Here is a 13697-nt window from a genome sequence, read left to right as displayed (position 1 = left end):
TCTCTCTTCCACAGCCCTCTTTGCTAGACCTTGAGTAGAGGTTTCATTTCTTTTGGACAGTAAATACCACCTAGTCTTTGAAAAACCTGATGTTCACAGCCCACACTATATATATTTTTTATTGTTTGGTAGCTCTTCTAGGTTAAAACTCAGAGATTAAGCATATTGTTTTTGTATTTTCATCCGCCCACCAATCGTCAGTATATCTGTAGTCAGCACATTTGCTTCCACATGACCTCATTCAGTCACCCTATTGTCTTTGAAACATGCCTCAGAAAACTTGACTCTCACTACCTTTATTTCATTTACAGCCTTTTGTGTACAAATCTATAATGGATGAATCATATTTACCCTAGTGTCCATAAAAGAAGAAATATGGATTTTCCGATTTTCTAGGGAGCAAATAAACTCTAAAAGTAACAGCAACAACATCAGCAATAAACCCTAGCAACATGCAAATGCCCATTTTGATTGAACATGGAAAACACTAATCTGTCTAGTTTGGTTTGTATAACTACTATTTTATTGCCAATTTTAAAATGGGTTGCAAAGATTTAGTATATAATCTTATTGCATCAATATTTTTTTAGAGAGAGACTATAAATCAGGTTGGCATTGAACATCATGATACAAATTGAGGTAGAAAGTTGAAAACAACATATATTTTTTCATTTGCATTACATGAGCTGCAATAATGAGAGTCTGTGCTCCTTCACATGGTGTAATCAATCATATGTTAGTAGTTGATAATGGTATTTATCTTCTTCCTACAATCAGTGGGTCCAGCTCAGAACAGCCTTTCCATGTAAGCATTGTCATTCCTTCTAGGTCCTGAAGCAGATGTCCTAGCACTTTATTTAAATTTTACAAAAGTTAGAAATTCTGACAGGAAGATTCTAGTATTTTAGAGCTGCAGGAAGTATAATGCTATGTGCACCTTCTGTTTCTGCTAATACTGAACTGGATCTTTGGTGCCATGACCTCTTATTTATATAGTTTAAGTCCATTAAAAAAGAAGGGAATCTTTGTGACAGCACAGATGGACCTGGAGATTATTAGGCTAAGTGAAATAAACCAGTCGGAGAAAGACAAATGTATGATCTCACTTATATGTGGAATGTAATGGATAAAATAAGCTGATGAACACAATAGAAGCAGAGGCATGAATACAACAGACAGACTGACAGCTGTTAGAAGGGGCGAGAGGACTAGATTAAAGAAGGTGAAGGAATTAGCCAAAGAACATATATGCACAATCCATTGTCACAGACAACAGTGTGGTGATGCCCAGAGGGAAGGGGGAGAAGGGAGCTGGGTGGACAAGGGCAAAGGTGGAGGAAGGGGTTGAAATGGGGACATCTGTGATAATGTCAACAACAAAAATAAAGTTAAAAAATAAAAATAAATAGTTTAAGTCATTATTCTCTGTTAAGCACTGCTACTGCTAAATTCTGCAGTTAAAGAGTTGTTGAGATTTTAAAAGTTTGTATATATAATGGATGTTTTTCATTTTTTCTAGTTTAGTGATTAATTGAACTGCTCACTACTAATCTGTCAAGCAGAGAGTTTCCATTCTGCTCCTCTTCCTGCTGGTATACAGCCCACAGCTGGTTTTATTTCATGTTTCCACATAATGTTGGTATAATTATTTCACACTAATGTTAAATTTTATGGAAGCATCAAAGGATCATCTTTGCTAAAGCATGAAGAATATAAACATATTAACAAAAACAACAACAAAAAGCATAATCTTTTCCAACTACACCACACAGTAGTGTACTGACAATATCATTATTAAAATCTGCTTTATTCAGAATTGTTAATGTTATTAAAGCATCACAGTGTCTAGACCAGTGATGGCGAACCTATGACACGCGTGTCAGAGGTGACACGTGAACTCATTTTTTTGGTTGATTTTCCTTTGTTAAATGGCATTTAAATATATAAAATAAATATAAAAAATATAAGTCTTTGTTTTACTATGGTTGCAAAGATAAAAAAAAATTTCTATATGTGACACAGCACCAGAGTTAAGTTAGGGTTTTTCAAAATGCTGACACCTCGAGCTCAAAAGGTTCACCATCACTGGTCTAGACTTAAAATTTCAGGTATCTATCTTTAGAAGACAGTTTGGTGAAAACGTGCCATTGATTTATTCATTCATTATTTTCTTAATACCCGTTATGAACCATCTGAGAACTTTGTTAAATGAAAGAAGGTGGAAGCATGAGAAAGGAGGGAGGGACCCCTTCTCTTAAATACTTTATGTATATGTTGGTGTCCGATCTATTGGATTTTGAGAGTCTTTCCTTCCCTGGAATTCTATTAATTTAAGCCTAAAGCTGATACCCTACAAAGATTCAGGATTGATCCAATTTTCCTAAAAGATTTGCTCTCAAAAGTGGCTGTTTCTGGATGGAGTTTTATTCCTATCAGATACTGTAGCTTTCCTCTTCTTTCACTCTCACACAATTCAGGGTTCACCACATTAAACTATCAGAGGAAAGCAAACAGGAATATTTTATTAGATATTTTGACTTTATTCTTAATAATTTTGATTATCCATGTAAATTATTTTTTGAGGGGAGGAAAACACTGTTTGCCTTGCTCCTAGAGAAGTAAAATAGAAAAAAAATTAGGTACACTACAATATATTTATCAATTTTTTATATCAATTCCTCTTTTATAAATACTCTTCATATAAATAATATATAAAAGGTAAATATTTTCATAATCAGCTTCTTAAGATGCTTTAAAACTCGGGAAATTTCTGTATTTTTTATAGAGATGGAAATGTTTGGTGACACTGGGGGCTTGGGAAAAGGAATGGTGAATTAGTTCTTCACATGAGTGTTTAGAAAAATCAAATAGTTTATTTTAAAAAAGAGAGCATTAAAATGATATTAATTCTAATAGGTTATATAATAGCTTTATCTATCATCTATCTATCTATCTATCATCTATCTATCTACCTATCTATCTATCATCTATCTATCTATCTATCTATCTATCTATCTATCTATCTATCTATCATCTAAAAGCCTAAGCGACTGAATGACTGAACAACCAGTCAACCAGTTGCTATAATGTGCACTGACCACCAGGGGGAAGATGCTCAATGCAGGAGCTGCTCCTGGTGATCAGTGCGCTCCCACAGCCAACCTCCTGCGGCCAGCCAACCTCCCGTGGTCCCTTCCCCTGGCTGGCCAACCTTCCGCAGTTCCTTCATCTTGCCAGCTGGCCCTCTCGATCAGCCCTGATAGGGCAGGGGGGAGCCAACCAACCTCTCGTGGTCCCCCCCCCCCCACCAGCCATGCCAAGGGACCCCACCTGTGCATGAATTCGTGCACCAGGCCTCTAGTATTTTAATAAAGAAGTTTACTTATGGATTTTTTCATGTAAAAAGATCTCTGTTTTAAATTTTTTATTGTTTTATTGCTAAAGTATTACAAAGAGTATTACATATGTCTCCTTTTTTTCCCCGCCCTTAACAATCCCCTGGCCTCCCCTATCCCCCAGTGTCTTATGTCCATTTAAAAAGATCTCTTAATAGATTGAGTATTCACTTGGCTGTCAGTGTTCATTTAGCATTACATCTACTACTCCTGAAATATATCTTTTGAAATGCAGAAATGAAGTTCTCTAAGTATAAAATAGCTGCCTAATCAAGTTTTATATCAATACCAAACTATTTTTGAAATCATGTGTCTAAACTAAAATTGCAAGTGAATTTTTTGAGACAGACTGTCTGTTAGTTTCATTCAGAATGGCAGATTCTTTCCTCCAAGAAAATTGCTTTCTTTTTTCTTTCTCAATAATAATTGGCAAAATATATTCAAATTGGTATTTCCTCAGATATACTCTAGTTTCTCTGACACTTAAGAACTTCAGTTTTTGGAACTTATAAAAGGTAGTCATCCCTTTTTGTGAGTTTGAAATAGCCTTCTTAAAGACTTTGATTCATGAAAGGTAACTTTATTATTCCTTTATAGAATCATTCAGCCATTACATGCTGAAATAATATATCTTTATAGTTTTAAATCCCATCATTCATGACATTGATCCAAATAATTTTTGTGAGGAAATATGAACTCCTTGTTTAAGTAATTAGTTTAGAAAGTGTCTCACTTCATGACATTTATAAATTAATACTGTAAATACAGACAGAGACTTTTGAAAGAAGAACTTGGAATATTTTTTTATAAAGTTATTTATAAAGTGAGCTAACGGTAACTGAATCCTTGTTGTTTTCAGCAGAAAATAAGATAATATATTATCTAGTGTTTTACCCAACATAGTTGGCACTTATCAATGTAAGTTTTTATTCTAATGTGCTGATTTGTAGTTCAACATGGTGAGAGTCATGTTGGGATGATACTGTTTCATAAAATTTAGTATTGTTAAAGAAAAAACACACACCAAAATAGAGTTAATATTATGGAAAAGTGGTACAATTTTTTCACTGCCCTTTAAATAAAAATTTCTGCACAATATGGAAATCTAATTTTAGAAATGTAAAGACACTGCATAGCAATATTAATTAACTTTAAAAGATTTCTTGCCCTAGCTGGTTTGGCTCAGTGGAAAGAGTGTCAGCCTGAGGACTGAAGGGTCCCAGGTTCGATTGTGGTTAAGGGCACATGCCTAGATTGCAGGCTGGGTCCCCAGTGTGGGGCGAGCAGGGGCAGCTGATCAATGATATACTCTCATCATTGATGTTTCTATCTCTCTCTTCTTCCTTCTTCTCTGAAATCAATAAAAATATATATATATTTTTTTAAAAAGATTTCTTGTTAAGGTTAAGGCTAAAAATGACGTTGAAGGATACTGTATAATTCTTTATGAGCAGGTGACAGAAAATTAAATAGTGACTTGCTTTTTGCCAAAAAGAGTTTTTGGTGGCACAGACTAAAGGGAAAAGATGGCATTTTAAGCTGAGAAAACCATTTATGTAATAGTACGTTAAGAGTTAATCAACCAAAAATCCAGGACATTATACTGGATACAGCTGATGGCGAGTGTTATTTAATTTTCAGAAAATCTGTATCACATAAAGATCATAATTAAAGGATGGATAAGCTAATATATGCTACAAAGCAGAAGAAACTGATGAATGCTCACTGCATTCTAAAGTTTGTGTCAAATCTTATATTTCTGTTGTGAATAGGATCTCCTGAAATGAATAAGTTCATTGCAAAGGGTTCATTGATTTAAGAGGTTCCAGTGGGCATTAGGAAGTACAAACTGCTTTAGTAAAGATGGCCTTAAAACTAAAATTTATTCTGACCACTTTTATTCTGACTAATTCCAATTGGAACATGTGTATGTTATAAAAATATTTCATTTTTATTGCTCCTACATCCATGATTGAGTTAAATCCTAAAATTTAATCTGGAGTTGGGAGGCAGAGGAAAGTATAAAACACATTTCTAAATAACATTGATTTGGATAACAAGCACTGTATTTCTTCATTCACTCATCCTGGTTCACTCTGTATTAATCAACAGAGTTTTCCATCTTTATGTTAATACCACAATTACATACTAACTTATTTATTCAACATTTAGTGAGCACTTTGTTTATTTTTAACCAAGAAAAATCTATAGGTTAACATGGATAGTTTGAAAAAAAATCCTTAAAAATAATACCTCCTCTTGCTCGTTCTACTTGCCTTATTAAAGAGCCCCATTTTCAATGGCTAAGAATAATACATGTTACTCTTTCATTGCAACTGTCTTCCTAGGTACTCAAAATACCTTGAAATACATTAATGAATCATGAATTATAATAGCAACATATTTTGTGATTTTTTGATGTGTAGATAACCCATATTTTTCTAAAGCATTCAACGTAACAAATTATAAACTTGCTATTAATAAAGTATACAGGGTGTCCCAAAAATGTATACATACTTTAACAGCTTATAGTTCACTTTTGAAAATTAAATATATTTTAATAAACACTACCTTTATAATTACTCAGTGTGTGTATATACACTTCTGTGGGGCACCCTATATTTAAGTCAATTGCTCCCGTTTGGAAATATTTAAGCATTAATGGATATAATGTAAGCACAGACAGCAAATACAAATGAGTTGATCATTTTAATCAACATATGTTGTTTTCTTTTGGCTGAGGGCTAAGCATTAAGTAAATGCATTACAGTAACCCTTAGCATTTCCAGATGACAACCTATTAATAGATTTTGTGTTTCTGTTACTGTACTAAAGCATTTCTAATTCTTCCATTTCTTATCTTATAGGAAATAAATGACATGGATGTACAGGAACTTGTAAGAAGGTCAATTGGAAGGCTAACTATCATTCGGCAGACATTCCCAGTCCCCCAGAATATAAGTCAGCGATGTTTCCGTGGCAACCATCGAATATCTTCAACATTGTGTGATCCAAAAGACCCATTTGCTCAGAATATGGAGGTATATTCTAAGTATTGGAGTATTTCTTCCTATGGCGCTTTGCTGTGCAGTTGTAGAGAGTTGTATTGGATTTAGAATTTTACATGTTTGCAATTTCTGAACTATTTCCCTTCTGCAGCAACTTATTAAGACAAAGCATCTTAGGAAGCACAGCGAATCTGTGTTGTTGTTTTTTAAAACTTTTTAACTTCATTTTAGCAAAATATCTACTTGTTTCATAATAATATAATAAGTAAAGGTTATTTTCTTCTCAGCAAGTAAGTAGACCCATAGCATTTCTCATGGTAGACTTTGAGATTGATACTCCTTAATGCCAAACTCCAAATAATTGATTTAATAAATTTGATTGGAGGTTTTTGACATAACAAGGACATAGACTTTCTTTTTAAAGATTAGTATCCAGTTTGAAGTAGTTCACAAAAACTTTATTTAGAAATGCAAGCAATGCTATAGTGTTATGTAGTCATATTTAACTCAGATGGGATATACCTGTAAGCTTCGCTATTCAGAATACAACAAAGAATTTGAAAATAAAATTTCTGAGCAGCAAAATAGAGAACACCAAGTCCCTGAAGCTACCTCATAAAAATGCCCTTTAAGTACTCACCCAGAGCCTATTTCTTTCTCTTAAGGAAAATCCCATCAGATCTTTTTGTTTTATTTCTCTTTGCACGGGGATTTCAATATGTCAATTTGAAAGGGGATTACAAAAGGCAGGTGTGAGGATAATAGTATGGAGCTATAAGGTTCACTTTCTAGCAAAGCAAGAGGCAGGAAAAAAGAAATCAATCAGAAATCTAATTCAAATATTTTATCAGTGAAGGACTTCTCTTGTAAAAACAACTCTGTATCATGAAACAGTTCCTAAGGGTATCACTGTAGTGTACTGCCAGAATATTAGTTAGTATTTAAACAGTAGCCCTGAGATATCAACAAAGATTAAAGTCATGGTCAATTTCAGAAGTCAGAAAAATATGCATTCCAGAGAACTATTCCTTCAAAATGTTTACTATCAAAATATTTTAGTACTTAGCAATGATCAGTTTGAACATTTTGGAAATATAACCCTAGTAGAACTAGTTCATCCCCAATAATACTAGATAAATAAGGGAATTTTGCAAAACTACCTCTTCTTTTGAATGATAAATCCAGTCTCACTATCTTTAGTTATGTTTGGATTTTTTTTATGAGTTGTTACATATCCAAACAATTTTTTCATACTTACTACCATTGCAATGAGCTACATGAAATACTAGGCAGCCCCTTAGGTATCATTGCCCATAGAACTTTTGTTTCCTACTCGATTTTAAGCTCTTGTAGAATAAGTTCCCTCTAGCACATGACATCATAAAACCCCAGCAATTACCAGTCTGTCTTTACTTCCCCCATCATACCTACCCCAGTGCTTTGTACCTTTGTGAATATTTGTGGATTTGAATGTAATTAAGGAGAAGGCAGTGGTCAAAAGAAGTCACTCTGAAGTGTAGACAAGACCTGCTTAAATTTTAATGCCTATCTTATTGAATGCTTATAATGACCCAGCTTTCCATATTAATTGGTTGTGGGTATAATTGATGTGGAAATGATAGACTTTCAATTGTAGAAAAACATGAAAGAATTTTCATTCAGAAAATCTTGAAATATCTAAGACTGTTTCTGTAAAAAGAAGTATCAGAAAGTATACAAATTGTTAAAGCAGGAAGTAACTACACAGATTTTAAAGCACATTTATCTAACAGAGTAACCCTTCTGATTCAATTAATTCATTTCTTGAAATCAAGGAAACAAATATTTTATTTAGCTTTATATTCCCTGACTTATCTGATGAATTAAGAATGTAGATTAAGCACCACCCCTCTATCCCTTGAACTCAGTTGCAAGTTCAATCCCCGGCCCTGGTCGGGGTGTGTGCAGGAGGCAAACAATCAATGTGTCTCTATCAGCTCTCTGTCTCTCCCCTTCCCTTCCACTATCTCTAAAAATCAATGGAAAAATATCTTGTAGTGAGGATTAACAAAACAAAAATAAATAGATAAAGGAATCTTAAAAAAGTAAAAGGAGCCTTGACAAATGATTGCTCATAATAGTAAATAAGCAAGTAGATATAATCACACATTGTAATTTAGAAATACTAGTAAAATTCTTGGGAAGAGAATTCAAGTATAAGAAAAATTTGGTGAATGTCCCAATTTAAAAAAGAAAGCAAAAATATCCTGATAATCAGAGTTTAATATACTAAAATTAATATCTACATGAACTGTAGAATATAGTATTACACATATGGTTTAGGGAACTATAAATAAGACAATAGGACTTTCTAAACAGCAAATGCTGCCAAAGTAAGTCTTATATAAATTTTTAGGCTGTTATCGTGTCATAAATATACTTATTGCATATTGATTTTCATGTAGGATTTGACAAATTTTCTTATGAAATCCTTTTGGAAAGACATTAAAAAGTCTAGCTAGATTGATGTCAGTCAAACATTTTGACCAGCCCTAACTGGTTTGGCTCAGTGGGTAGAGCGTTGGCCTGCAGACTGAAAAGTCCCTGGTTCGATTCTGGTCAGGGGTATGTACCTTGGTTGCGGGCACATCCCCAGTAGGAGGTGTGCAGGAGGCAGCTGATCAATGTTTCTCTCTCATCGATGTTTCTAACTCTCTATCTCTCTCCCTTCCTTTCTGTAAAAAATCAATAAAATATATTTAAAAAAACAAAACATTTTGACCAAAGGTCTCCTAAGAACAGAAGATAGTGAACACTCTGGTCTCAGATGGTTTCTTTAAAGTTCAAAATATGTTAAAGTCTCATTATTCTCTTTGAAAGTTATAACACATGAGTTTATTTCAAATAATTTATCAGATAAATTTCTTAGTTGTTTTATTTTCCCCCAAATCTTCAAGCAAAATTGGTATGCCTCAGACATGGCTCAGATATGTTCTGTAGTTTTGAATATTTCCTTGTATCAACAATTTACCACCAGGTCTTTCGTTATCCTCAGTTTGTGAAGTGTGCAACTAGAGGAATACTAAACCACACTGATAATCCTTGTAGGATTACAAGGAACTCTCTACGGTCACCCAGAAGATTCTATTCTTGGGTCTTATATTTTAAAATGTTTATCAATATATGAAGAAAATATGCCTATCAAAATTTTTAAATAACAAGCTAGGGGAGAAAGTTTATATTGTGTTATATAATCAAGATCCAAGGTGTTAATATTTACTGAATAATAAGTCTGAAAGTTGAAATTTCACAGAGATAAAGTATAGGTTTAAAATCAATTACAGGATGTCTAGATGAATGGGACCTAGTTTGACAGCTGTTTAAGGCTGTTAAGATGAAGTTAGATTCGGAATGAGCATAGCACAGAGCATTTGTGCTCTAAACCTTCCTAATGGAATCTTGGTCTCTATGTCAGGAGCATTTTGCCAAGATCAAGAGAGATAGATCTTATCTTTCTCCAAGTCAGATCATATCTGCAATAATGTGTCCGTTCTGAGTATCAGACTTTGAGCAGAAACATTGAGACATAATCGGAAGACAGAGAAGAGAGCTGAGATGATGAATAGCCTAGAAATTATACTAGATGATAAACAACTTAAGGAAAGAAGGTGTTTCAGAGCAAGTAATAGATGGTGTGAAACATTGGAAGGTTGTCATGTAGCGGAGGTGGGTGCTGGTGATTCAGTGAAGTCAGAAACAAGTGCAGTGACAGTAAGGTGGAGAGAAATGATTGGTCAGTGGGGGGCGGGGGATGCTGGTGTTTAGGATATTAGAGGTGATGTGTGTTTGTGTCTAGTGAATAGTTACTTATATTGTTTGTACCGAGAATGGAAGTAAAGATCATCTTTGTGGAAATCAAAGTGATCTTTTTAATGCAGGAAGATAGTTTGGGATCATTGTGAGGGAGGAGTCAAAGACCTGGTGAATAAAGAGTGACCAGGAGGTCAGCAGGTAATAGCAGAAAGGGGCCTATGAAGTGTGTCATGGGAAAGACAACAAACTTCAAAGGAGAATAGGCACTTACCTAAAAAAGAAGAGGTAATTAAAAGCTCAGAGAATGCCAAGCATCCCCTTTGGTCCCTGCAGTTTGGAATGTGGGCAAATGAAAAGAGGCAGTCATTTGATTATATCATCCGTCAACATATTGAGTTCAACTCACCTTTGAAACCAGCATGGATGCTCAAAGTACATGCCTCAAGGTGTGCAAAAGAGACTGTGCCACAGACATGTCAGGTGCGGTTGGAATCCGCGTTGTCAAGTTTCTCACTGCTTGACTTCTGTCAAACCTACCTGCTGTTCCCCCCCCCCCCATTCTTTTTAATACCTATTCATCAAAAACCAAATCGCTGCATGTACTAAGCTCCAGGCTAACTCCAGGGGGAAAAAGGAACAAGGGAAACAAAAGTACAAAGGGAAAAATGTGTACAATATGAGCCCCTGGCCAGAAGAAACTCATACTGCAGTGTGAGAGGCAGATTTTAAAAGAATCTTAGCATGTTTCATTATATGCACTGAGTGTTACAGGAGGTAAAAAGACTGCCCATTTAGCCCTAACATGGGGAGAGTCCTGAGAGCTGTTAGGGTAGGATTCACCTAGTTTGATACCTAGGAAATGAGTATTAGAGGGAATTAAGTAGTTGGAGAAAGATAAATAGACATCAAAGAATGCTTCCACATCAATCTCATATGCACACTTAAAGCAATCAGTCAGAGAGAGAAGCAAAATAAAACGAGAGAGAGAGAGAGAGAGAGAGAGAGAGAAAGCAAATTTGAGACCTGGAGCTGGGAGAGGTTAGAAAAGGCCAGATTCTTGCTGATTATTGAGAGATCGTCAAAAGTTTGTCCTGCATTTTTGGATACAGCCTACTCAGTCTTCATGTTTCTTCTAGGTTCTCCTTTTGGGACTTCGCAGTCAAATTCAGACTAAATTTTGATTCATTAACCACTTGTAACTTCAAATCTCACTCTTCATTGATTGTTCATTTTGGCCAGACCCCTCTCATCCTCTCACCCCTAGTCTCTCTAGTAATTATCTGGCAGGGGGAGGGGCATGGGGGGGAGGGTCAGGAGGTGTGTGGAGAATAGCCTTCTCTCATATGTCCTTACAAAGAACAAACCGGCATTTCACATAGTTCATAAGAGTATCCAATGTCTCTTTAAAGAAAGTACTACCTCCCATAAGTTTTATACATATAAAATAATGCCTAAAAACACAAATAATTAAAGATTTACCAATTAATAATGGAAAACTCGGGCACTGTTAGGAAATGCTTTTTAACAGTTGCTCAATAGTATCAAACTCTCATTATCCTAATAGTTAAACTTAATACTATTCTGTGATGGGGGAAGGCAATTTTATAAGATTCTTTCGTGATTAATTATAAGCAAAAGGCAGTGAATAGGCTGTCCCATTTGTTTTCAGGGGGAAAAAGTGATAAGACACTAAAATTTCTGGAAATATTTAAATGCTCTAAGATAGATTTGATTTTCATAGTTATGTTGATTCCTCTTTTAAACATATATATATATGAATAATTTCAGAGAGGAAAGGAGAGGGAAAGAGAGCTAGAAACATCAATGATGAGAGAATCATTGATTGGCTGCTTCCTGCATGCCCCACACTGGGGATCAAGCCAGAGTCAGGTCATGTGCCCTGACCGGGAACTGAACGTGACCTCCTGGTTCATAGGTGGACTCTCAACCACTGAGCCATGACGGCCAGGATGATTTGTCACTTTTAATTTTATGTTTGATTTTTCCTTCATGGAGGTTATAATATCACATTTAACAACTTATATCAACACTAGATATCTCTTGGTGTTACATTTTTTAAATATTTTCTAATTTATTTGAAACATAGATGCCTTCAGTAGTTAATAGTAGGGATAGCAATTCTGGCAAGAGTTAACTGTTAAGACTGCAATAGCTTTTACCAGACATTTCTATAATTCCTGTTTCAATCTACATAGGAGGAAGATAATAATATTATTACTTTAGAAAAAGAAAGCTTTAATGTAAACACGCATTCACAAAGTCAATAGTTCAAGGTATGTCATGATAATGAGTTGCAATGCGTGTGTATACCTCTATAATTTTGTATAGATTCTTGGTCAATGTATTGTTTATGAATGGTGCTATTTCCTATCATTTTTTAAAAACACTGAATCCCCACAGACACAAATGTTCACACAGATGGCTATTTTCTTCTTTTATACCTATGACACTCATCTTATAGGTAAGATCGAGCTGATATTTCTTCATCTGAATAACCAGAGTGCAAAAACTTGACATCTTCAGAAAATGTATTATTCAGTTTGCCCTTCCAATCTTAAGCCCTCAGCTCTTTACCTCCTCAGAAAGAAATAAGGGCCAGTGATTTTCTGAGGTCTGGCACTAACAGCCTTGCCTCTGTCGAAACTTCTCTTTTTTATTTTATCTTCTCTTTCACACCTAAATAAGCTGAAAAGGCAATTGAAGCATACAATCAGATAAGACTTCATTCTCACCAGCAAAATTGCTGGGGAAATGAAAAAAGAAACCTTCTGCTTAATAAATAACCCAGCAAACCAGCCATCTACTGTACCAATGGAGGCAGCTGAGCTGATGATTTTCTCCATATTCTTGATGGTTGGCGTCAGTGAGTCTAATGATTACTGTGTAATGCCTTTGCAGATTGCGAACCTTTACATCTATGACACGGTGCTTCTGCTTGCTAATGCTTTCCATAAGAAGCTGGAGGACCGGAAGTGGCACAGCATGGCAAGCCTGTCATGCATGAGGAAGAACTCCAAGCCCTGGCAGGGGGGGCGGTCCATGCTGGAAACCATCAAGAAGGTAACTTTGAATAGCATTTCACTCCTGACTTTCCATAAAGAGGATACAAGAGATATATCTTGAAGAGATATCTTTTAGAAGGATCCCCGCCCACCAATATTGCCCCCCAATATTGCTGCCAATGCAAAGCATAAAGCAGTGTATTGGAGAAATGAAATATTAAAAATAAAAGGGCATAAATTTACACACATATACAAAACAGGGGGCCTTTATTTACTTGCAAGGGCATTTTACGTAGGTAAAAAGTTAGTGGTTGAAACATTTTAAACTGCTTTGGTTGTATTATTAGAGTTAGAGGTGCTTAAATTGGTTTGGTGCCTGTCACAAAATACAAAAAGCTTTTTTCTTTAAACTGATTAAAAAAAAAAGAGCTATAGAGTTAGCTTTTTCTACCATTTAGCTGATACATGGTGAGACATTG

General features: G+C 35.1%; 1 protein-coding gene across 1 annotated transcript in view; it reads left to right on the top strand.

Annotated features, from left to right (window-relative positions):
• GRID2 (glutamate ionotropic receptor delta type subunit 2) overlaps positions 1 to 13697 on the top strand; it is a 1378765-nt gene that overhangs the window by 798673 nt on the left and 566395 nt on the right. The window contains exons 6-7 of the mRNA XM_059665394.1: positions 6263 to 6436; positions 13115 to 13276. Of these exons, the coding sequence (XP_059521377.1) occupies positions 6263 to 6436; positions 13115 to 13276 (336 nt within the window). The remainder of the gene's footprint in view (positions 1 to 6262; positions 6437 to 13114; positions 13277 to 13697) is intronic.

Source organism: Myotis daubentonii, chromosome 1, assembly GCF_963259705.1.
Source record: "Myotis daubentonii chromosome 1, mMyoDau2.1, whole genome shotgun sequence".
In the NCBI taxonomy this organism is placed as follows: Eukaryota; Metazoa; Chordata; class Mammalia; order Chiroptera; family Vespertilionidae; genus Myotis; species Myotis daubentonii.
This window is presented reverse-complemented; position numbering and strand designations above follow the sequence as displayed.